This window comes from Cygnus olor, chromosome 5, assembly GCF_009769625.2.
Source record: "Cygnus olor isolate bCygOlo1 chromosome 5, bCygOlo1.pri.v2, whole genome shotgun sequence".
NCBI lineage: Eukaryota > Metazoa > Chordata > Aves > Anseriformes > Anatidae > Cygnus > Cygnus olor.
In genome coordinates this window covers 55,563,411-55,589,045 of record NC_049173.1, presented here as the reverse complement: position 1 = coordinate 55,589,045, position 25,635 = coordinate 55,563,411, and the positions used below count along the sequence as shown (strand labels likewise).

The 25,635-nt window shown below is 36.5% G+C and overlaps 1 protein-coding gene across 4 annotated transcripts in view; it reads right to left on the bottom strand.

Moving 5' to 3' along the window:
• Positions 1-25,635, bottom strand: part of NELL1 (neural EGFL like 1) — a 296,982-nt gene that overhangs the window by 108,404 nt on the left and 162,943 nt on the right. For all 4 annotated transcript variants that reach the window (XM_040559538.1, XM_040559541.1, XM_040559537.1 and 1 more), the window contains exon 14: positions 10,640-10,762. In XM_040559538.1, the coding sequence (XP_040415472.1) occupies positions 10,640-10,762 (123 nt within the window). The remainder of the gene's footprint in view (positions 1-10,639; positions 10,763-25,635) is intronic.

The window sequence follows — 25,635 nt, the reverse complement described above, 5'->3', positions numbered from 1 at the left end:
AAAATTTCAAGCCCTGCTTGATAGGCCTGTGCACCATGTAGCCTTCAAATAAACAGTCAGTTTTGAAGTTTAGCTTCAAAAATCGAGCCTGACAATTCCTGTCTTTAAGCACACAATTGAAAAAAGAGAGAAAACCGCAAGCACCATCAAGGTGACACACTAAGATGCTTGAGTATTTATCAGCGGAATAATAACATAGGTCACGCAGCTCTGCCCCTTCAGGAATACCTAAAGAAAAACTCCTAGTTTCTATGACATACAAATTGTTCATTTTCACTCTTGGATGACTGACATTTAAATCATGTTGAAAAGCAGGACCCCTTCAATTCCCATCTCTTCTTGGTTTACTTTAACTTCTAATTCCCTCTGCACTTAATGTGTTCTAAGCTATTTTAATTCACATTCTTCCTGTAGTTCGTATACTGAATTCACCCAATAATTCATTTTGATGATACAATCTTCAAAGCACCACTTTTATTTTTATTTTTTCAGTAGGTTCTGGAATAGATTCTTTTTCACTGCAACATTTCTTTCAGGTACCATTCACAGTATGCTGTTTAAGCTTGTCATTAGTCTTGTGCTTAGCATATGCTCGCTTAGCATAGCCACATTTATTATTTTTATCGTTGAACACTTTAGATAAGAACTCTATACACACACAGGGGTGCCTCAACTTTTCAGCATGTTTCAGAGGCTAAAATACCAGCACCACTGTGAAACGGTTGCAAACTGAAGAATTGTTTCAGATAGAAATATGCAAATTATCCCATCAGACAGCCTACATAGCTTCCAGATTTGCCATTTCCAGTGCTAAACAAATAAATGCAACCTCCAAAACTAGTAGGCCAACCAACGTAACTCATGCAAACAAAGAAAGCAAAATCTACATGCAGGACCATGCAAGTTCTCCTGACTCTAAGATACCGTTTTCAGAAACATGATCAAATAAGCCATTTGTTGCCAAGTTTTTCCTGCACTGAATATCTACCAGAAGCTGCATTGCAGAAAAAAAAGTCCTTTTATTTCTTAAAGTAAGTTAAAGGTAGTTTGGGTGCTGGATTTTTCGTTTGGTTGTTGTTGTTTTGTACTGTTTTTTTTTTTTTTTTTTTTTTTTTTTTTTTGGTGGGGGGGGGGGGTTGTTTCTTTGTTTTGAGACTCCCTCTTGTCCCTATGCCACACTTGGACACAGAGAATGCATTCAATAAACATTGAGTACTTCCTTTCAGGACTTCATCCCTTTCACCTATTGATGGCCTATACTGTGCATTGAATGGGTAAGAAGGTCAGAAAAAAAAACCTGTGATTTTGTCAGTAAAGACCATATTACTGCAATGGATATGAGTGACTTAAGATTGAATAAGTTACCTAAATATTAAATATCCCCAAAATTTTAACATGATTGACCTTGCAGTCTCAATATTTCTTTGGGGTATTTTTAAAATACTTTGGGTATTTTTAAAATACTTTCAATAGTTCTGCTGGAAAAAACACAGCCCGGTAGTTTAGGAACAGAGTTTGAAACCTGGATCAGGTACTGCCTACACTTGTCACATTTGACAAATCACAGTGTTTTTACCTTGGTTTATTGTAGTGTGGGAAATTCAGCAAAATAGGAGGCTGAAAGAAGTTTTCTGTCTGTAGTCTGTTCCTCCGCTATGGTAAGGAACAGATCCCTTTGAAAATCTCGGTAACCCTTTTGTGCAACTAAAAATGTATAAATAAATGAATTATACTATCTTTATCTAAAAGCAATTGCTCTATGAATAATCTTGGTGAGAACATAACAGTAAATCAATCTGGTTGTTCCAGAGGGCCTGCTAGCCCAGCATCCTCTCTCTCTGTTCTCATAATGAATGCCAAGGGAAAGAACATGGCAAAGATATATGGTGACACTTCTCAAGGAGTCCCCATGACATTCCTCAAACCTAAGACTGGGCACCCACCAATTGGGATTCTCATCTGTTATGAGATGTGATGCAGCTTTTTCGATCCTCCTAGCCTCCTAACCATCCTGTGGTCAAGGGTTCTGCAATTTGATTATATGTTCTGTGAAAAAGTACTTCCTTTCTCATTGGTGCGGCCGCGAAGGTATCCCAGTGATGCCAAAACAAACCTACAATGGTCTTACTTTACATTCAGGCAAGATGTTTCTTTTTTTAATATTGCTTGATTGTTTCCTACAGAGAATCCAAAGAATTTCATGTTTGTGGCATCCTTTTGCCTTTTCATGCCCATTCCACATAAATTAGTCCAGAAATCATTGCACGCTCACTGATTTCACTAGAGACACAGAGCTCTGCACTGCTACAGAATCAAGTCCACGCTGCACTAAGTTTTGTGCTTAGATATTTCAGGATGCTCTTACTGAACTGATTTTTTCCACCCACTATTAAAAAAAAAATACTTTCTTCCAAATAAGTGCACAGCAGGCTCTGAAGGTAGGCCAGTAGGGTTGCAGATCTAAATAGACTGGGTTTAACTCATCATAAGGATTACAAATTTGAACCAGCGAGCACTGCAGACCCAAATGACTGGCCATGATTTCTATTGCTCTACTGTCAGAAAAGCAGTAGAGCAGATCAAATTATTTCTTTCAAGGAAGGGTGTGTTTGAGGATTTAATAGCTGATAATTTTTTTCTTTTTAAAATCTAAAATTTGAACAAAAGTATCTGTCTGGATAACATGAACGAACCATTCTAGCAACATTTGAAAGCTTCCTCTCAACATCAGGAGACTTTGAATTGCATTCCTTATGGTGTTCTGCAACAGAGACCTGGGAGGCAATAACACCTGCTGCAAACTGAAGAAGTTACTGATTGAGATGATCTCAAAAAGGGTAGAAAATCAATGCCAAAAAAAATGGATGGTGCAGACATTAAATATAGAGCAAGGACTTGACATTTTTGTTTTGATGTACTGCTTTAAAAAAGAAAGCAATGAATATTGAAATTGTCCTAGAAGCTAAATGAAATGTATCATCTGAACCCCATTAAGTAAGGAACCTCTGTATCAGTCCTGTTTGTTAACAGAGGCCCACAACCTGTTAAATAAAATTGCAATATTTGGAATTTAACTGAATAATCTACGTAAACTAAAAGCAGTAAAGAGAGAAAACTTTATGATTTTTTTTCCAGAACTGCTTCCCAGCCTAACATGTTATTGTATTAATGAAGTTCAATACGATTCCTCTTCTTTAGAAACAGTATTTTCATTTTGAACGTAACGTAAAAATAATGAAGAGAAGCTACTAACATTAAAAACTGTCTTCTTATTACTTAATGCAATTGTTGCATTTGAAAGTCACTCTGGGAATAATTCAGATAGAAAAAGACAAAACAAGCATGTGAAAAAGACACAACTGGAGGATCTTGCAAAGCCAAAGTAGTTTACTGCCCAGGAAATCACAGGGAACATTTCCATTAACTTTTGTAATCACCTTCTGACTCTTTCGTACACACTGTATGGGATGCTTATCCTACAGTGAACTGCTGAGTCTAAAAGAACCAATGTTAACCAAAGCAATAGGAGACAATAGGCAACCAGGCAACCAGGTCAACAAAAGAATCTCCATTTCAGAATGTACACCTAGGAACACTCACAAACGCTCAGGAGTAGGCCTACTGAGCCCTTTAGACTCACACAAGCAAACAAACCTGTAAGATCAAGTTTTAAAATATTTCACATGTGATAACTACAGGATTTACTTCCTTTTATACAGATACAATACACAGATACAATAGTTGGTCTGGACTGGACCACTTACTCAGCAAACATAAATCAGTACGACACTCATTTTACATTAGTTGTAAATCTAGAGTAGGGAGATAATCTGTGACAGCAAAGAGATCAGGATCCAGATTCTAACAAGATGCATTAATCATGCTTTTTAAATTATCTATTTCCATAACTGATGTGCTTTCTAAATCATCTTGAACAATCTCCCACACAGAACAGGATCTCGTCAGCAGGAAATATTCTGCCCTCAGAGAGGCTGTAAAATTCAACTGCATAATGGTGAATATGCATAGCTTAACTCTTAATACAGACATAATTACACCCAAATTTCAAAATCTCACATGACTAAATCTAGATGATGATCTTTTAAGGACAAGAAAAAATTATCCTAAACAATCTTAATTTCAACACAATTGATTTAAATCATTACAGTCCAAAAGCAAAGCAACACCATTAGAACTGAAGTAGCTTTAAAAGTGGCTAGTAATTTACGAAGGGTGTTTATATAACTTCAAAACGAATACACAAATGAGATGTGTTATAGATATGTTAGTTATCAATATATCATATTGATATATTGATATATCATCTTGATAACTAACTAATCATGAACAAAATCACAAAGATTATTACATTAAAATTTCAAATTTTCACTTTTATTAGTACAGTGGATTTAGTCCAGCTCTGCTAGTTTTAGAATGAAAACTCTATAGGAATTCTGATCTCACTGTTGTATATCTGTATATTGTTTTAAAATTATTAAATCAGTTATGTCTAGAATGTTTCACCCAAATGTATGACTATCCCGTGTCTTACACTTCACGTGGTATCTTGCACGTGTCAAGTGACACCAAAACACATTCGAGTGTACATATTTGCTTTTGCAATGATTTATATACTATGTATTAGGTATAAACAACTACACAAAGTTCAAGGCGGTGAAGAAAGAATGAGGATCAAAACCTCAAAATGAGTCAAACCTCCCATATTCTTTAATGAGACTTATGCATATTAAAACAAAACAGCATTTAAAGCCTTGAGAAGGCATATCAACCATTCCAAGCCTTACAACTACGAACACCAGAGGCTAAGGGGAAAGACCTGTTCATTCTTTTCCACTGCTGTGCTTACCTACATATTATTCATAACACATTCCAATGCACCATCAAAGGCTTTAAACTCCACCTCCAACAGACAGACATATACACACACAGAATCTAAACCTAAGTGGTAGTTAGTCACCTTGGAGTGATCAGATATGCTTTTATACTAAAACATCAGCACATCAGACAGTCTCACATTGCTGGCATTTGCTGATGTCAATGTAAGAAAGACACAAAGAAAAGCAGAGAACCCAGAACAGGAATAACCCATAAAGCCAGGGTTTTGTTGTTGTTGTTTTTGTTTTCTTCTTTCTCATACTATTCTTGACTATTTTTCATAACAGATGATGAAAAGTTGTCTTTAGCCACCTGTTTGCTACACCGTCAACACATTACCTACACATTGGAAGGCATACATTTCTTTCACTTGCACTTCTTTCAGGTTATTAAGCATATTTCAGGCTAAGAATTACATTACTAAAAAAGTACCTGCTTGGAAACAAAGGAGAAAACTGCAATGAAAGATAGCTCTCGAACTGCCATTTGTTAAAAAAAAATTAATACACCCATCCAATTACCGTTTGAGATTAAGATAGTGTGAAATAGGCCGACTCAGTGATTTACACTGGACAGAAGTAATTTTCAAGCCTCTGATGTACTCTCGTCATCAGTAAAAATTTTGAATGTATTATGAATAAATACTCCATACAATTATTCCCATTACCTTAAAACAAAACAAAAAAACAACAACAAATCTGTTCAAAATCTGGTCACTTTTCCATACCAGCATCACTGTAAGTTGTTCATGAAGGAACCGATTAGTTCATTGGTGACAACCACACTCCAAAACACACCTTCCAAGGTACATATACAGGAAGAACTGCAGTACAATTAACATTAATTCGGACTTCCAAATTAAACTAGAAGAACTGAGACATTTTCATTTTAAAATAATGGCTTTCTTCTTTAAGACTCCACTATACACTGAGTTGTAATCCCGAGTGTTTCCTGAGAAATGCTGCAGGGGAATAGAACAGGAAGAAAAAATCCTATTCCATACTCTGACAGAAATAAACCATTCCACAACCTGAATACTAATTAGAACAAACATTGTTTTGACTTTTATATCACAACACCTGATGTCTCTCTTCCCTGGCATCAGTCATATTGCACACGCTTTAAGGTTTATGACTAACTAAATCCACCCCATTTAATCATTCTAATAAATCTACATCTCAGTAAAAACCACTAAATATTAATAGCACACCAAATATAGTCTGTTACACAGACAAAACAGGTAAAACAAAACACCGAAGTAAAATGAAAAATACCCACGCTTGTTTGAGCGCTAGACTCCTGGTTGTTCTGCATTAGTGAGACACATGAAAAAAGGTTTAGCAAATTCAGCTTGTCTATATTTCAGGAGAATGTCTAGTGTTTTACCATCTAAGTACACTAAAAAAAGGCCACTGCTATTTTCTGTTTCTAGATAAATACCTCTAGGGGCAGAATTTACTCTTAAACAAACATTTGAAACAAACTATCAAGAGCTAGGACAAGACTCATACAGTCCTTCTGGGTGTCTTTGTGTAAAACAAGAAGACAACTGATTGCAACAAGACATTGATGGTGACTTGTACTTTGCACAACATCACTTCTACACCATGTGGTGCAAGGCTACCAAACAGAACTGAAACTAGAACTTAAGAAGACAAAAAACAGAGAAAGATGTTCTCCTTACATACATTTACCAAGCTTCAGGATTCAAGCCCTGCCAAGATTTCACCCAGAAACACTGCAATAATACACAGACCAAGAGCCTCTATAGTCTAAATTATAAATCTCTGCATTCAACATCCCTGGCTCTTCAGCTACAGTCACAACATCGAGTTTTACTCGTTTTACATATGACAGAGTTTTACTTTCACACTTAAAAACTGTCTACAGGTGACACGTTACTCAACGAGAAACCTTGTTATCCTAGTCTCTTCTTTCATCTAGACATTACCACTAATTTCCTACATGGCCCATCCTGGCAGGCAACACTGTTGTATGGGGTAGCCATTTACCCCCCTCCCCCCACCACACACCCCAATTCATTTACTCAACTTTTTTTTTGAATCACCTTTCCCTTCGGCCCTGATAAGTTAATTGCCTTTATACTGCACTATTGAATCTTATCCTGAAGTTCAGTGATTTTTTTCTAAATTGGCCTTAACTTCACCCTCATCCGTGAATTCATTCACAGAATTCAAGTAAATGGGCATGGTGTGAGTTACCTACCTATGACTTCTATTTCCTTCATCAGTATTAGTTCGATATTTTTTTCAAAGTATTCTTCATACAAAAAAAGCAGCTTAATAGATCTGTAAATTCTTCTGAATATCTATTCAACTCGTTTTACCTCTATCCTCTGCCTTTTGTGCTCTAATTTCTTCCAGCAAATGCTTCCTTATTTTACTTTTTATTTTCTCTAGAAATATTGAGACATAATCTATTTGATGCTGAGTCCAGTGCTCTGTCAAATTTGCTAACGGTGATGGCACAGCATTGAAATTGCCATTTCATCTCAACTCAGCCTCTTTTTTTCCCCGATCTATCAGCAAAATTTCAGTATCTGTCTGAGATGCTAAAGCCCACTTCTTACAGTGAAATTGGCAACACATGCACACCCATAGGAAAAGTCTCATTTTCCTCTACTGTTTTATACGATCTCACTGCCTACGTTTTGGTACCTATGTATTTATAAAAATTTGCTTGTGTTCATTTTCACTTCTCTTTCCGTTTCAATGTCACTTAAACTATAGCTGTATCTATTTTAAAGCAGAAGAGCATTTGGTATTAGACTATGCCCTTTTCTACCGCTTTCCTCGTGACAGTTTCCACATCTAGTTTGACAAAATCCACTTCTTAATTACACAGACTAGTCTACAACTTTTACAGAAAAGCACAGAATTCTTCCTCCTTTATTTTTCTACTCAAGAAAGGAGACAGCCTGATTCTAGAGATTTTTTAGTTACTTGCTTTCCTCTTCTTTTTCTTTGCTTTTATTTCTAAATCAACAGCAATCATAATATTCACGTTCAGATTATTTGTCATTTTTATTTCTCCATACTTTCCACAAAAATTGCAGATGTCACAAATTTGCCTGCCAGAGTAATTTCATTGTATTTACCAGTATTTCACCATGCAATTTCATTTAAATGTGCATACATTTCCTAAAACACAAATACCAGTATTTTGTTTTCTTATGAAGACATTATCAAAGTACTAGTCAGTGAAGTCAAAGAACAGCATTATTCTGATTTTATAACGTCATGAAAACAATGATATTAAATATATTGTACAATTGGGCAGAAAAGCAAATCCTATTCTTGATCATAACATTACTATTCTATTTTCAGTGTTGCTGGACAATATTAATAAGATTTCTTACGGAACTACAGAGATATTACTTCAGTAGCAGTTGAAACAACCATTTTGTGCACGTAAATGTCTGTAATGTAAACCCTTACAGGTGGTTAAAGGAGAACACTGATGTTTATCAACTTCAGATGGTATTATACTAAACTTATCACCTTGGCTCATATCATTTAAAAAAAAATATATATATATATGTTGCTTGAAGATGAAGCCCCACAATTACTAAAAGACAACATAAACTGTTTATAGCTGTCCTGCTGTATCCAGACCTCTTTCCTTGTGCCAAGTCTAGCACTTGTGTGAGGAAACTGATGCGATGGCTAACTGGTAATTTTTCTGTTGTCACTTCTTTTTTTAGCCATGTTTCACTTACAACATATTGCCCTTAAACCCAACAAAAGAGAGGCAGTACTGGTGTCCCTGGGGTTACCACGGGTAGAATGGAAATGTTCCTTAGATTAGCTGCCCAAACTGTAAAAACCTCAAGTGACCACAGAACCGCAGGCTGAGACGCTCAGACCACTTCTTTATGTGGAGTTTTACCATTTACTAAAACACAACAGCATTCTAATATTATCTGCTTTACAGTACTAACTATTCCAATGTAATGACAGACTATTCTCATCCCTAGTGAATATAATAATTAGACTGCAAGCCACTTTCCTATAATCTCCAGTCTTCCCCTCAATTTATGCTTGCTAGTCAGAATGTAAGAACTCACTGTGTCCTCTATTTCCATGTATAACTGTCTCAGAAAGGCAACCATAAGAACATTTTCTTGTGCAAAAACAAACAAAAAGTATTTTTAACCACAACTCAGAGTTCAACAAAATTTTGAGGATAAAAACTTCGTTGCATTTTTCCAGTGTAATTTCATTACTTCAACATTACTGGATTAATGACCACGAAGCAGGAGTTTTACTTTGAATTTTTGGCACATTAAACCCAACATCAGGTGTGCAAATGAAGAAAACCACTGTGAAAACATGTTTTGTATGAACTAATTCAAACATCCCTGTTTCACAGAAGAATGATTAAGGGTTCATCTTGTTATATTATCCTCAGAAAAAAAAAAATCACAGTTGAACACAGCCAGCCTGTTTACTCAGACTTTTCTGAAAACATTTGTGTATGGTGTAATTTGCATTTATTGTAATAGAGTAAAAGGTACTAGAATGAATTTCTCCCCTGTATCACCTGAGGAGGTGACAGAACCGCAATATGGATGGAAGGTTTAACTTGGCCATCATTTTCATAACCTTTTTGTGATCCTTGTTAAATCACTGCAAATCATTTTACAGTTTTAAATACAGCAATGCTGTCGTGCAGATGGACAGTACCCAAAGACAGTCAGATCAAAAAGCAATCTTCAAAAAAAAAAATCCTTCAAAAAAAAAAAAAAAACCTTCAACAGCTGACAGGCTAACCTTCCTGAAGGTCTTTAGCTTGAAACAAGAATGATATGAATCTTTGTACTCCTTTAGGGGATTCCTTGGCCAATTTACAACATTCTAAAAATTAATATCCAGTGTCCTGTGCCTACAGACTAAGTACAGAATTTTCTCAATTTCAGTAACTGTCATCTCAAAAATGTAAAAGCTAGTTTTCCTGTAATTGCAATTCTATTTAGAGAGTCAGAAATTACGCAGCACCAGACATGGCAAATTAATAAATAAATAGCTTTTCATGAGACGAGGTAATTCATAAATACAGAAGTAGAACTCATGAAGCACCTTCATGACACAGCCCTCTCTAAGCCAACTGGTCAATATATTCACTGCTCTGTCTTTATTAAACATCATTGTTTGTCCTTCTCCACAGAAACAAGCCCCCCAAAGTTCCTAAATCAATGACCTATCACCTCACAGAAAGCATAGCTGATGCTAGGTATTTCTTGTTTACATCACAGAGAAAACTTCAAAATAAACATTTAAAGGTAAGGTTCAAAAAAAAAAAAGTATCCTATTGTGAGTAGTCAAAACACAGCAATATGTTAAAATATGAGTTGATTACCCTAATTTAAAACACACCTGATTAAATTTTCAATGCTAAAGGTGATAGCACATACTATCTACAATTACCAAAGCAATGAACGTTAATTTTAAGCTGAAAGATAGTAGCTCAAATGACAGTATTCAATGGCAGTAAATGGAAAGTCCTTTTCTCCTAGCATTCCAGAAATACTTCCTTATTGCTCAGAAGTTATGCACAAATCAATTCCCATCATCTCCATGCATACTTCAGTTGCCAGATGATAAATCAGACAGTGGATTGTTGACAGAATCCAGCCATCACAAGTTAGTGAAATGTAGGGGACTGTCAGAAAATATTAATAGAGTCTGCCACTTTCACGTTGTTTCTAGAGTAACAGACTTACCTCGGCAGATGGTCCCATTCCCCACATATCCAGGTTTGCAGGTACAGCTGTGTCCCCTGACAGTGTTAGTACAGATTGCATTCTCATCACAGTTATGCTGTCCGCTGCCGCATTCATCATGCTCTACAAGTGGAAAAAAAATATACGAGACAGTGAGCTTTTCAGTTTGATGATGTGGCATTTGAAAACCAAGTGGAGTAACAAGGTTGGCACTATGGCTGAATGCTAGAAGTCTGGTCTGGGAGTCATCTATGGCTCTGCTTCAATTACAAGACTCAGCATGTGCATGATGATTATTTATGTTCAAAAATAGTAAAAAAAGAATCAGCGAGGAGGCAAAGCACAAATAAGACCACAAAAAAAAAAAAAACGAAGAAGATTATCATAGAAGAGTATCTACTGTGAAGACTAACCCATACATTGCTGTCCGTCACTAAACAGCAATAAGCAAATACAAGGGAAGTGAACAAAGGAAATGGGACTCTATCAACACAATCTTTATAGAAGGCACAATTCAGTTGTCACAGACACTAGCTCTAATGCAAGCTGAGCTGAATCTTTCTCTAATAATGCATAACAACATTTAATATCTTCAGAGCACCATTCCTACCACTGGATCTCAACGAGACTTCCAGACATATGGGCCATATTTTGCTTTCATCCAGCAACTGTAACTGCTGCCACTGAGCCTAATTTGCTGCAGCTCTTGCACTTTACTCTCCTGTTTTATTCTGTTGTAGTAAGGCATCAGTTAGAGGTGGTGACCTACCTGACCCTGAAGTTTCTTGCTTCTTCCTCCAATTACTGGGAGCTTCCCTTACGCAGTTGGATTGCAAAAAGAAAACCTGAATGTTTTACACCTTTGCGCTGGTGGATTTACAGCTTTGTTCAGCAGAATAAAGAGAATGCAGTCAAATTTCTTCAGGTCATGCAAAGGGTTTCGACAACAGACCTAATCATAAATGTCAATCTGGAATCCTTCTTGGTAATCTTCATTTATGCAAGTGCAATCATCTGGCTAACATCCATATACTCAGAGGTAAATGGCATTTCTGTCTGGAACCAAAGATAAGCTTAAATATACTAGTAAATATGGGGTGCTCAAAGGATCACGGGCTAAATTTAGCCTTTTATAGACCAGAAAGAAGCAGTGCCTCTAAAACATGAGGAAAATACTCATTTTTACTTACTCTGAAGTGAACCCCTTTGGAAGAGCCCCTTCATTAACAGCAAGACCAAAGGCTTCTCCAGCCTTACGTTAACCTTTGTATTGCCCTCACTTTTCTGTATCACAGGATGACAGTCAATTTCAAGGTAAATCAAGACATATATAGATTTGAATGGTAGATTCCAAGGAATGCTCCAAACCAAATAACCAAACCAATATCAAAGAAACACCCTTGATAACTGTTTGCAGAACATATATCTGACATGCTTGCTTTTTTTTTTCCCCCCAAATATATTTGACAGGTAAATGATATGGATTGCCATCATTTTCTCTTAAAGAGCATCAAAGCAATATGTCACTCACTCCCTGTTTGCTTTCAGCAAGAAACTCTCATACGCACACAGTCATACATGCCTGGCTTTTGCTGATAAATTTAGGCTTACATTTATACTTGTTAGTTTGTGTTGATCCCTGGCTCTGTTCAGTAATTCACTTGAGCTCCTTTCTAATTTTCAGATGCCTCCGATATTCTGAGTTTTAGGCTTCTTCAGGGCTGTTTGTTCTCTCCTTCATCTTTTAAGAAACCCTACCCTAACCTGATTCGTGCCACTCCTGGTCTCATGGTGCTCAGACTGCTGCGTCAGACACAAGTATCAAGCTACCCTCCAAGAAGTGCTTAGCAGGCAGTTGAAATTGAATGTTACTTTCTTTTAAAAGGCAGGCTTTCTCCATGGTCTCTTCCTCCTCTTACTACTTTTACTAGTCATTGCCTTTAGATTTTGTGTTGGTAATTCAAACTACAATGAGAGGGCCTTCGTGATAAGCTCATATATACAGAATATTTCTACTCAATTGCCAAAACTACTTGATTACCTTCTCAGCACTTCAAATGTAAACAAACGATTTCTCAGAGGTAACGTTTGTGCTTTGCCAAAATACAAAAGAGATTATACTCTGTTGTGTTGTTCCAGGACTTTGACAAAGTAAACAATTCTATTTACCACTCCTGCACATGTACAGATGCTAGCAACGTTGAAAGATTTAGCACTGACAAAGTTGCGTTCATACAGCTGTGCCTAAAACAGAGGTCAGTTTTTCTAGGCAGATATAAGTTTGAAGAGATAGCAACAGAGCTAACCATGGGAATATGCTCTTCATCAGAGATCCTGATATTCTTAGCACAAAAAGGACTAAGAGACCTTCATCTGCATGAGGAATCCCAAGATTGTTTGGCTGCTATGATGGGAACTTTAAATGAAATTTTCCCTGGTGTAGGGATGTCTATAGATGACGTTACTCCAGTCCTAATAAGAATGAGAAAGCATTGATTTTCTGTCAACCTACAAAAATCTTTTATTCAAAATGGAAAAATCCCTCAGATTCTGTCAGTAGCGAGTTATTTTTGGTTTTCTTCTCCCTCACAAGATAGCACCCTTTGGAACACCTGGTATTCACATAGGAAAGTGAGGGTGGAAGGTGGACTCGTGTTTTGTGTAATCTTAAAGGAGATTATGACTGATTTGCAAAGAATATCACTTTCCAAAATCTCCCATTCAAGCGCTGATCAGAGAGAATGTGCTTTTCCTTTAACATTACAGTTAAAGCTACCTAAATAGATACCAAAGCATGGAAGGAAAAAACGCTGAAAAACAAATGGAAGGGAGTGACAAACAGTGCCATTCCAACAAAGGAGAGCTGAAACAAAAACTTCAAGTCATATCTTATTTTGACAATTTCACTTTCAGCTGAAAATAAGCAGCACAAGAAATGGGATTCTAATTTTTGGAGGTCTTTAAAAGACGTTTAGATTTAGAGCTTAGTGATATGGTTTAGTGGAGGACTTGTTAGTGTTATGTCAGAGGTTGGATTCAGTGATCTTGGAAGTCTATTCCAACCTGGATGATTCTGTGATTCTGTATGTACGTACGTATATATATAAACATGCTGCCATGGAATGACAGCTCAGGAATGAAACTGTCATCATAAATTTGACTGAATTCATCTATCTCCATGTGACTTTTGTTACTATTATGTAACACAACAGGAGATTGTGATCAAAGACAAGAAGAACTGGCAGGCTTACTGAGAAGGTCACTGCAGTAGGATGAAGTTCCCAGGACCCATGCTCATTCCCCTGGATTATTAATATCCATTTCAAGTAATAGGTAGCATTTCAGAAGAATAGTTGAATTACAACACTATTCTTTGCTTACAGACAATTTAGTTTATTTATAAAATCTCTGCAAACTGTCTTCAGTATTAGTATTTCTGTTACTTAAATATTCTGGTTATTGCCACCTATATTCTGTGCTTTGTCTGGGGTAAGGCCAAAGGATTATTTATTTTTTATGCCTCTATTTCCCTGTATTAAATGAGACTATTACAAGATTCTATACATTTTTTTTAGTATTTGTCCTTCTTTCGAAATCCTCAAATGTTAAAGACCTTAGATTAAAAATATATACATATCAATCTCCTATAGTAAAAACAAACAAAAATCAAATACCAACTGCCGGTTTTCCTTCTGCTTAATTCTTCTTTCCTAAAAGCAGAAGGGGGTTATGAAAAGACAAATTATCTCTGAAGCTTCAGATCACATTCTTGACTCCTAGCCACCAGGCTACAACCACAGCTAGCAAACTACATGTCTAAGCCTAGTATTTTATTTCTAGACCAAAACTTTGTCACATTTCCAAAAGGTTCCACGGACTTTTCCAAAATCCTTAAGAGCCCGTGTTTTCAAAGCTTATAGACACAGACACAGATTTCTAGGTTGGAAGAGACCTCAAGATCATCGAGTCCAACCTCCGAGTCCAACCTCCTAACACTAAGTACTCCACTAAACCATATCGCTAAGCTCTACATCTAAACGTCTTTTAAAGACCTCCAGGGATGGTGACTCCACCACCTCCCTGGGCAGCCCGTTCCAATGCTTAATAACCCTTTCGGTAAAGAAGTACTTCCTAACATCCAACCTAAAACTCCCCTGTCGCAACTTTCGCCCATTCCCCCTCGTCCTGTCACCAGGCACGTGGGAGAATAGACCAACCCCCACCTCTCTACAGCCTCCTTTAAGGTAACTGTAGAGAGCGATAAGGTCGCCCCTGAGCCTCCTCTTCTCCAGGCTGAACAATCCCAGCTCCCTCAGCCGCTCCTCGTAAGACTTGTTCTCCAGACCCCTCACCAGCTTGGTCGCCCTTCTCTGGACTCGCTAGTATATTTGAACTAGGCCAGCTTGTGAAGCAACGAATAACAAGTTCATTCTTCTTCCAAGCTTTATGAAGAAGGCCATTTGCCTCCATAAGCACTTGAAAGATCACTGGTAAGAAATCAGTCATCTTTTTTTACAATAATATCTCTGCTGCCTCTGTTGTATGACTGTAGAATTATGGCATGTATCAAGTGCGGGTGCACTCTATGCATACATTAACCAAGGTGTCAGTTTTGAGGAAGACTTTTAAAACAAAATCTCTACAGAAAACTTGTATTTGAAAAAGCTGTCATTGGACAGTTAAAAAAAAAAACACGCTAACTACTTGCTTCAAAAAAATGAAATTGCATCAGCTCGAACACAAGTCCACTCTGACAGCACTATGGATCTGGGGACACTGATGTTTATACGTTGGTATTGTTGCATGATGGTGCATGCGCAGCTGTTAAAGATAAGCATTGTAGTTATCTCTGCTTTGTTCACAGACAACCTAATAAAATAAGTTTATCTTGATGAATTGAATACCCAGGAGCTGTCTGACAGAATTTGTTTCAATCTTACATGGTCTTACAAAGATAACAATTACATAAAAAGCAAAGTTAATCCACCAGAAAATAGTTTCAAGTAGACAGTTAGTTGCATATCTTATTATGAAGCAGCAATGCATCCTACAAATTGCAGAAAACCTCCTTATTCTAAATACCAGGCTGGTGTGTATGCACGTTGACATTAGGGTGCACACAGTACCTCCTTTTTCCTGAAATGCCAGAGGAGAAACTAGTTTGAGTGCAATGGGAAAATACAGACCACTTCCTGCGAAAGTCTCAGTAATGTAACTGAATAGGAAACTACTGAAAAAAGCCCAGTTACCAGAGTGCCACAGAGAGCTGTGACCACTCTGCATCCCCCTGTACTGGTGTTGCATGTTCAAAGCAGACTGACCCTGCCCAAGCAAACAGGACACCAACACCCCCAACACCAGCAGCCAGCATTTACTGTGCACATAAGTAGAAGGCAACAGCATGTAGCAGGAGACCACAAACACAACTGAACTCCATATCTGTAAATAAAGCATTCACTATAAAAGGTCAAACCTCTACTAATAGCTATCTTAGCTACACCTTAACCAACACCAGAATAATCGATCATGATGCATCTCAGCTGTGACGCCACTAGTTTAAATTTTAAACAAACCTTCAACTTTCTTCAAAACACAGGTAACTATTAAGGCTGGTGAAGTTAAAGCATCTGCAGGCTGTAGAAGCTTGTGCTTTGGTGTACCTCAGACAAGCATGCATTCCAGCTGCTGCCCATTAATATGTAACACTGTTGACAGCTGATCACTTCAGTGTGAAGTATGAATAGGAATAGTCCAACAAGGACAAAAAAGTCAGCAATTCTGTATTCCTGTCAAATGTTCCATATCCCCGTTTTTCTAGCCCAATCTTACTGAGGAATCACGAAACTACTTTTGTTTAGTGTTAGTTTAAAAAAAATATATATACACACCTCTGTTCTGGGTTAAAATGAGCTGCAAGAATGCAGCAGGAAACACACTAGGGAGAGAGGAGTACCATGCAAAGATTTTTGCTGCCTGAGGTACTGTGTCCTGCACGAAGCCATCCAAACCATACTGCAAAATTGTTTGCAAGTCAAAAACCACTACATAAAAATAATTCAGAACACATACAAATAAAAAAAAACGATTTGCCATACATTTATAAATACAGATGCACAAATGCATGAATTTATAACTAAACAGTTAGAGGTAAGCACTATTTTTCTCCATTTGTGTGTACATGAAATACAGTACTTGTGAAAGGTTCTAGGCAGCTCTGACAATTAGCATCAGAAGAATGGTCAGTAATAAAAAATGGCATATTGCTGTACTCTTGTAGTGTGTGTTTGTTTTTTTTTTTTAGGTAATATAAATATCCACATTTTTACTGAAGAAATATTTTCAATAATTTTTTTATATTAATTCTACATGAGAAAGATAGCTTCTACTTATGTACTGGGCATACATTTTTAAAAATGCATTCTTCAGAGGTACAACATAGTTTCTAGGATGTTTCTGCTTTCCCTTGCTGAAAGAAACAACACCAATAGGCTTACTGGATTTGTATGGGCTCTGAAGGTAGAATCTACCTGGATTGTGCTTTTTTTTTTTTTTTCTTCCTGTACATACTTGGGAAAAAAAATCAAATATTTGGGTTGTTATTCAATTTGTACAGAAAACAGAAATAGAAAAAATTCTAATAGAAAATTGGAACCACAGTTTGAAAATTTATACACATGGTAAAGCTAAGAGCCTTTTAGATAAGAGTTCTAAGTAACTGTAACATGGGGATAGCTTTCCCTTGCACAGTTCAGAAGTCCATAATGGTTTTCCGACATATAATTTCTAAAAGGTAAAAAGGTATATCTGATACAGGATTTACTTTTCAGAAAAAGTGTGTTTACTTGATTTTTTTTTTTTAATAAGAATGTCCTTCTAAAAAGGACAGACACTTGAATGCAATTACTAAAGACATATCCCATTGAGTGGTCCTTCACCATAGCCACTCTCACTTCGTGTTACAAGAAAAGGTCCCAGTTTAAACCATCTGAGATAGATAGGAACATTTTATATTGTGGTGATTTCCTTCCATTAGCTCCCCAGACCTTCATTCTTTAACAAAAAAACATTCATCGTTGGAAAACATTGTGCATAGATGCTATTTCTATTTATTCTTACTTTTGCAACATTGAAAAGAAATCTAAGTTGATCTCTAAATTGAGAGATGAAAATCTGCTTCTGGGGTATGTAAGCGCAAATGCAACAAACTTTGCTGTATGGCAGAGGTATACAACAGAGACACAACTCAGTTCAAGAACAGCAATGTCATCAGATGCTGCCACTGTTTATTAATACAGAGACCATTTGTATAGAATATGTCCTAATGTAAAAATAATTAGCTGCCAAGCAACACGTAAGCAATGGCCTTTGAAAACTTGGAAAGGAGAAAGCCATCTCTCCGAATACTTTTAAAAGAGCAAGCAACACTTTGTTGCATGGCATTAGGATTCAAATGTCTATTTAATTATTAAGGCTTTAAAAATGAGAGATGAAAAATTTTGAATTTGAGAAGAACTGGGGACTTAGAGGAATAAGGACTTCAGCTCATAAGAAGTTCTGATGAAATAAAAGGATAGCTTTGAAATAGACTGAATAAAAGGAAACTTGACTGTGAACACACAGGAAGACCCTCCCCTAGAAAACCAGGGCAATTAGAAACATGATTCATATGTCAAACAACGTATGTGCAATAAATTACATTGCAGATAAGATGGTGAAAGACTATTGTGCTACCTGTGAAAGACTATATAGCTACCTGTGAATCCTGACAACTCTAAAAAAAATCTGTATTTTTGCCTACCCATGAGAATTGTAGAAGCAAACTAAGGCTGATCTATGTCCACTCTGAACATCAGTCATACAAGCTCACCCTGTTCATTGCCACAAAGAAACAGGCGACACAGGACTCAGAACAACAACAAAATCTTCTTTACCATAAGGATGTACTGCAAGTTTATCCTTACGAGCAGTAAAACATACAAAACTACTTGCAGAGATATCAGATTTGCAGTTCTTTTAGTAAGAAACTAAAATGCCATTGTAATTTAAGACACGATGAACAGCTTCTGGTGTTTAACACCAAATTATTTAGACTGCCTTTTAAAAGAGTAGACATATGCTACCCTTGGGTAATTAGGAAGAAATAGTGAGATTTAATTTGAATATAAAATTCTGAATGTGCATGCATTTGCCTGTCTGAATAATGCCTCTTGAATGTTTACTTTTGAGTAATAAACTAAATTACTTCCTTTGGTTTCCTGGCACCTCGTTAGATTTTGGTCACAATTGCCTATCTACAATTAAGTTTATAAAAGAAACTACTAATATAAGCCATGCTGATGCTTTTTATTCAGTTTTGTTCTAATTTAGTCTAATAAAGCAGCCTACCTAGTACTGTTTAGAAACCAGTGTAACAAAATAATAAGATCCATGTTCTCTAACTGGTATTCAGAGAGAATCACTGAGATTGGTCTGACAATTTCCTCTTCATCAACTTCAATTATTAGTTGGTTTAGTTCAGATTTTTAACTCCACAATGAAATCATCTTCGTAATCATGTATTCAAAGATTATAAACAAAACCAATGTAATCTGATTCATACACTTAATGTTTATCATAGCTAACATGATAAGGATATATCTAGGGGAATATGGACTAAAACTACTGTCTCATCCTAAAGAAGTTAGTGTGCAAACATGGGAAATAACAACACCTGTACATCAATTTGTATGATTTCAACATCCAGTGGGTGATGTCTTTACAGCACATGCCTCCTGCACTGAGATATTCAGACTTCCTTATTTTCCCCTCAGCAAGAAGCAGAAAGCAGAAATAAACATGAAGGTTTATGTTCTGTTCCAGTATATAGAGACTTCACTGTTCATTGCCATATGTTGGCTTTTCTGATGAACCTTATTCCTAGAAACCCACCATTTCCACTTTTATCTTATATACATAGACAGAAGTAAGAAGAACCCAGTATGACAAAAAGATGTACTGTAAAAGAAGAGGACAAGTTTTTCCAGAAAGAGTTGTAGTATATAGAACGTCTCATAAACCAATGCTTTTCATAAGGAACTTTCCCACCCTTTTACACAACCTTGATTTAATATACAGAAACCTAATATGTGAAGTGCACCGAGATGTGTATATTTAATGCTAAAGCTTGCCACCAAACTTTGAGTCCAATCACAGAGACAGGAATCGAATTCAATTCAGATCAGATCTAGCGAAGAAACTAATTACAAGATTTTGGAGAGGACTGCATATTACAGATTTAGAGATGCAAATAAAAAATAAATAAATAAATAAACTACGTTACAGCAGAAACCCCACTCTATAGAAGGGAAAAAAAAAATTAAAGCTCTTTAGTTATCTTTAGGCTTCAAAGATGTTGCAACTTCATACTACCAGAAGAACGAACTCTTTTGCAACTGCTCTCGCTGAACAAAGTGCTGTATATCCATAAGACTCAGAGTCTTCAGCTTCACAGCACTGAGGATGAACTCCACAGAGATCAGAACATCTTTCAGAACTTAAACCAAGTAGTAGGGATTGCCTAGTTTCAATCTTAAAGATTCGGAGTAATTCCTAACTTTAATGGTAATAGAGTGCATAGGAGCTCCCTTTCCAGTACTACCGCATAGACTGAATCCTTCATGTAAACTTTTGCACAGGGTGAAGGGAACATACAGAGCATTGGTAACGAAACATGGTGCAATATATACCACGTTTTCTTGAAGACTAAGGAATATTAATGATCAAGCCAAAGTCACAATGGAAATAGAAATGGTTATTTTGATAACAAAGCTATCAAAAACATAATACTCTACACGTGATAGAGATGTGGAGTTGTAGAGAAAAGAACTATACCCTCAACTATGAGATCCAAAACATCTTAAAGGTCTTTCTCTGTATTGGATTTATGATCAATTTATGCACTGCATGTCTAGAGTTCTGCAGTTACCAGGTCTACATGCCAGTCTCAAACTCTTTTTTTGTAGCTGACACCTTCAATGATCTCCAGCCAGATCCCAAATGGTGAACGTGATTTTTACAATTGACATCTGTGGACTTGGGAGCTATACCCATAAAGACAAACATCTCAGGACCAGACCCACAATCTGTGTATATTGGTTTGTATTTTTGCAAACCATTAACTAAATGGTTTTGTAAACCATTATTCCAAATTTCTCAGAGTAGCTATTGCTTTTCTTGACACAATTATGAGAGAATTTCATACAGAGAGCAACTAAAGCCTTGGAACTCATTATGATGTACCATGCAGAAAGAAAGCCAACTATACAGTTCCAGCTAGACTGGAGCCGTGAATCACTAATGTTGACAGAGGAAGTGGAAAGAACAATTCTGTGAAGTTCTCAGCTTCTCTAAATCATAGGACATTCACTTAGAAAAATAAAGAACACATAACACCAGAACCTGAAACTGTCGAGAAGTTGCCACTGCCAAATTTACAGTTTGCAGAAGAGATGCCTGTTACCATTAGATCTTAAGATCCGGTTTTATTTTGCCTCTGTTTTACTATAAGCTGAGTACAGTGCAAATACCTGCTTTTTGTGTCAAAAAAAAAAAAAAAGAAACCCTAAAGCAATATAGTACTGATTTATTTATATAGCAATATAACAATCTAAAAGGAAAGGATGCTTTTTATCCATAAAATTGTGAAAGATACATATTATATGAAGCTGGTATCTTTCAGGTATTTTCAGTTCAACAATAGTTGCAAGCTTTGTTTTGCAGAACTCTCAATATCACTAATACATAACATATCCGATTGACCTTTGAATGCAATTTTTAGTCAACATTTCATCATAGCTTAATGAATTTATATTGGCAAAATGAGTTCAAAAGAGTTTTTATTTCAGCACTTTGAAAATGTGCTTTAACTTCAACATTTAAAAAAATTACAAAATGCAATACAATGCCCATTTCAAACTTGCACAAAAGTGTATTAGAGCAATTGCAATATATTAATGTGGAACTGTTCATAAATGTAACTGCAAGTATGACAGAAGTGTCAATCTGCTCATACAAGAACAGAACATCACAGTTAAGGTTTTGTAGCAGAGTTCAAGTATACTGAGGACAGGACGCCTATTATTTCTTTACACCTATTAGAGATGCAATAAAAAGGCTTGCAGTGTTGGAGCATGTATTACAGGGGATATGAAAGTTACAGAGACTCAGACTTACTTTTCTCAACTTTCCATTTAAAAAGTTAGAGTCAAACTGTTAGGTGCCCCCATAGACTTAGCACCTTTGTATTTCATGTACAAGTTTCTAATCAAACAAATTCTGCAAAAGTGACAGAGACCAGTACATTTTCAAATTTTGACAAATTAGGGATGGAATGTTGTTTCTTACTGAAGTAAATAGAACACGGATCTAGCTGCAGCACACCCAACTAACTCAGGGAGTGTGGACTAAGATTATTAAAAATGCATGTGTAAAAACAGTATTCAGGCATCGAAGTTACTAAAAACCTAACTTGCGTCAATGTGTTTAACTAGGACAAATAGGTTCTCAGTACTTGAAAGAAAAAAAAATAGTAGTAATCCTATTTATGTCACTCTTCAGTATTAGTCTTCAGTTTACTCCTTTGGCCTCACAAAAATACCACAGAATTAGTAAATGGAAGGAAGTGATCAAATAATTTTACCCCTTGAAGAGTGCAACTTCAGCATTACATTTATTCTCAACAAAGAGAATCAATTCGGATTTGTAAGCAGAAACAGCAACTAGTGAATCATCATTTCCTAAGGCACTTATGTTTTTCCCTGGAGATATTCTACAATAATAGTGATCATGCTAGACCATACTTGTCTTATGAGATCTGACAAGATCACAACCTGAGCTTCTTTGGCTGCACCTATGCCTTCTTCTAACAGCAAAACACTATGCAGTGTGAAGATGCCACTGCTGAGACAAAAGATAGATCAAACAGAATGCACATGCTGTCCATTGCTCAGGCTTTCACAACTAACTACAGGATAATGACAGTACAACTTTATTTTGCACTTTCAACACTTCAGTAAAAAAAATAATTTAATAAAAATTACTTAGACATGCAAACATCTCTATTAGACTAAATGAAAAAAAAAAAAGATTGATTGAGGTTTATTCAAAGAGGGAATTCTTCTCTAAGAGACTTCTACTCCAAACGTATGAAAAAGTCACTAGCAGTCACAGCAAAGTGACAGCAAATGGTATGTATTATTATACAAGTAAATCAGGAATTTAAGTACAGGATTATGCAGAGAGCTGATGATATAAGAAAGGTGTCTCCTCCACGAAAATTTAGCACAGAATTTTAGGGAGGATAGAGGCAGTAACCTCACATCATCAAACACCATGGTAAGCACTGCAGAAACACACCAGAGATTCAAAGCAAGGGTCTCGAGGATACTAAGTCACATACGTTTTTTCTGGCTCCCTTTTCAGCATTAACCAGCAGCTGACTCACTAAGAATTACCCAAGGCCTCTCTGCTGCAGGTAGTAGGATACTGCACACAGCTTTTGGCAAACCATGAAGTAATTAGGAAGAGAAGCAAAACACCATGCAAGGAACATCTTCAAAAATCAGTTTATAGAAGGCACAATGAAATTCCATGCTCAGCTTGAGTACCTAATACTAACAAAACCAGTCCATACAAATATGCATCCAAGAAGACCTAGGAAGTGAGATTAAATGACCACAAACAATGAAGGAAGCATAAAACTTCATGATTGGGGTTAGAAAATGTGAGACAAAGTCGAACAAAAGAGAGAAGATGAGAATCAAGCAATGGTGAACCTGGAAACTGCCTCTTCCTTCCAACAAAAAGCAACATCAACATCTGTATAGCTAGAGATTTTAAATAAGCATCAAGGACACCCAAATAAATAAATAATAAATCAGAATAAAGGCATACCCTTTTTGTTTATTTGCTTTTTTGGTTGTTTTTTTTTTTTTTTTTTTAGTATTATCCATATTTTCCATGTTTTTATAGTTTTTATACTACAGAATAATATCACAAGGAAAATCTAATTTATTTATTTTTTCTCAGTGTTTTGTTTTGTTTTTCAGGAAAGCAAACATCTATCTCTTCCATAATGTTGCTAGGTCTACAGAGCAAGTTGGCTGAAGAAGCATGTATTTTCTGACAATCCTGTACTTTTCCGTTCATTGCTGTTTTTAAAAAGCAACAAAAAAGAGTATTTTAATTTGAGTCAAAACCTGTGTCAGAAAGAAATTTTCCCTCTAATATCATGGTGAAATACCAACACAGGAACTTCTTTTGCTCCATGCTATGGAAAAATTCGAAGTTCAGCATGTATCAAAGGCCTACACTTATACCTTAAATTCCTTTTTCTGTCTGAATGATGCCCCTTTACTCTTCAGGACTGCCTGAAAGCACATGCCCTGAGCATCTAGTATTTCAAATCCTCTCTATTTTACGTTATTTCCCCTATACTGTACCATCTATCCTTTGACCTGACCCTCTGTGCCCCACATTTTCTTTAACAAACGCTTCCCTCTAGTGGGCTGTTCACTGGTTTTACCCAGAAGTCCTGAGGCCAGTCCTCAGTTGTGCAATGCCTACTGGCTCTGATGCAAGCTGTCCAACCTGAGCCTTTTCCCAACACCTAGCTCAAGTCCTTGCTTACACATTCCCCACAGGAGAGCAGAACAAGCAATCCTCCACACGGACTTCTTACTTCCAGTCCCCAAAATAAAATGTAAACAACCATAAAGAAGCCTTGGCATTAATGCTGAACATCGGGAGGGAGGGAGGGCTTAGAACTTTTATTTGATAACCTCTTCACCCCAAACAGTATCCACATTCTAATAATGTCAATGAAAACATATTCCTATAAATAGGATGGTACTTCATTAAGGGAAAGTGAGAAAATGGTTGCAAGTCATCCAGAATAAAGAATAAATTCCACAATACGATCATCCTAAAATGGATTTAAAAAAAAATATGGAAAACAAAGGAAAACAACCTCCACAAAACACCAGTACCTATGCGTATTACATGCTATTGTGTTGCTTAGAATCTAATTACAACATATATTTCAGAGAAGAAGAGTAGGATTATAGAGAGCACTCCAGCACAGAGAAAGGAGCAATGTTGCTGTTAGATAAATGGAGCACAGATCTTCCTAAAGAACATGCCTAGAGTTTGAGAAATCACAATCCAGCGGCAAGCACATATGGCACAATCCTAATTCCACCCCTCTCTCATTAACTGTCTGCATGATTTGGTGACTAAGATACTTGTGTTACCTCTTCTGTAAAGCAATGCTTAGAAAAATGCTATGTCAGTACAAAATTAACCTAATATATTGAAATTGTTTACAATTTACACTGTAAAAACAAGAACTGAGAAGAGACCGGCTCTGGAATATTTGAACCACTTGAACAAAAAGGTAAGAATCTAGAAGAAACCTGACATATGTCAGTGTTAGGTAACAGGTGAACACTTCATATACTGGAACACTACTGACCTTTCAGGGATAGCTCATATATACAAAAGATAGCAAGTAATCAAGAGACAATTTTAAAGGGTTGCTGGTAATCACGTACAAGGAATGGCTGAAACAAGCCTGACAAAAGCCCACTGGGAAAGTGATAGATGTAAACTTATCCCAGGTTAAGCACTAGACAGACAATCACAGTAAAATTATTGGGGGGAAGGTGTCAGGAGGGATATACTCAGACATTGGCTTCAGAGACTTTCTGTATCAAAATAAACAATAATAAAATGCTTTTATGATTTGAATGAAGACATACTTTACACAGCAAATAATAATCCTGCTCTAGATACCATTTCTAACCCTTACAAAGATGTTTGCTGTCTTCATTGCCGATTTCCTAGATGAACACCCCTATACAGAGAAGAAAAAAAATGTTCTCCAGTTCCTCTGGAGCCTCCCCTTCATCACAGTGTCCTACAGGAGGGGGAATGAAAGGAAGCAATATAATTACAGCTGG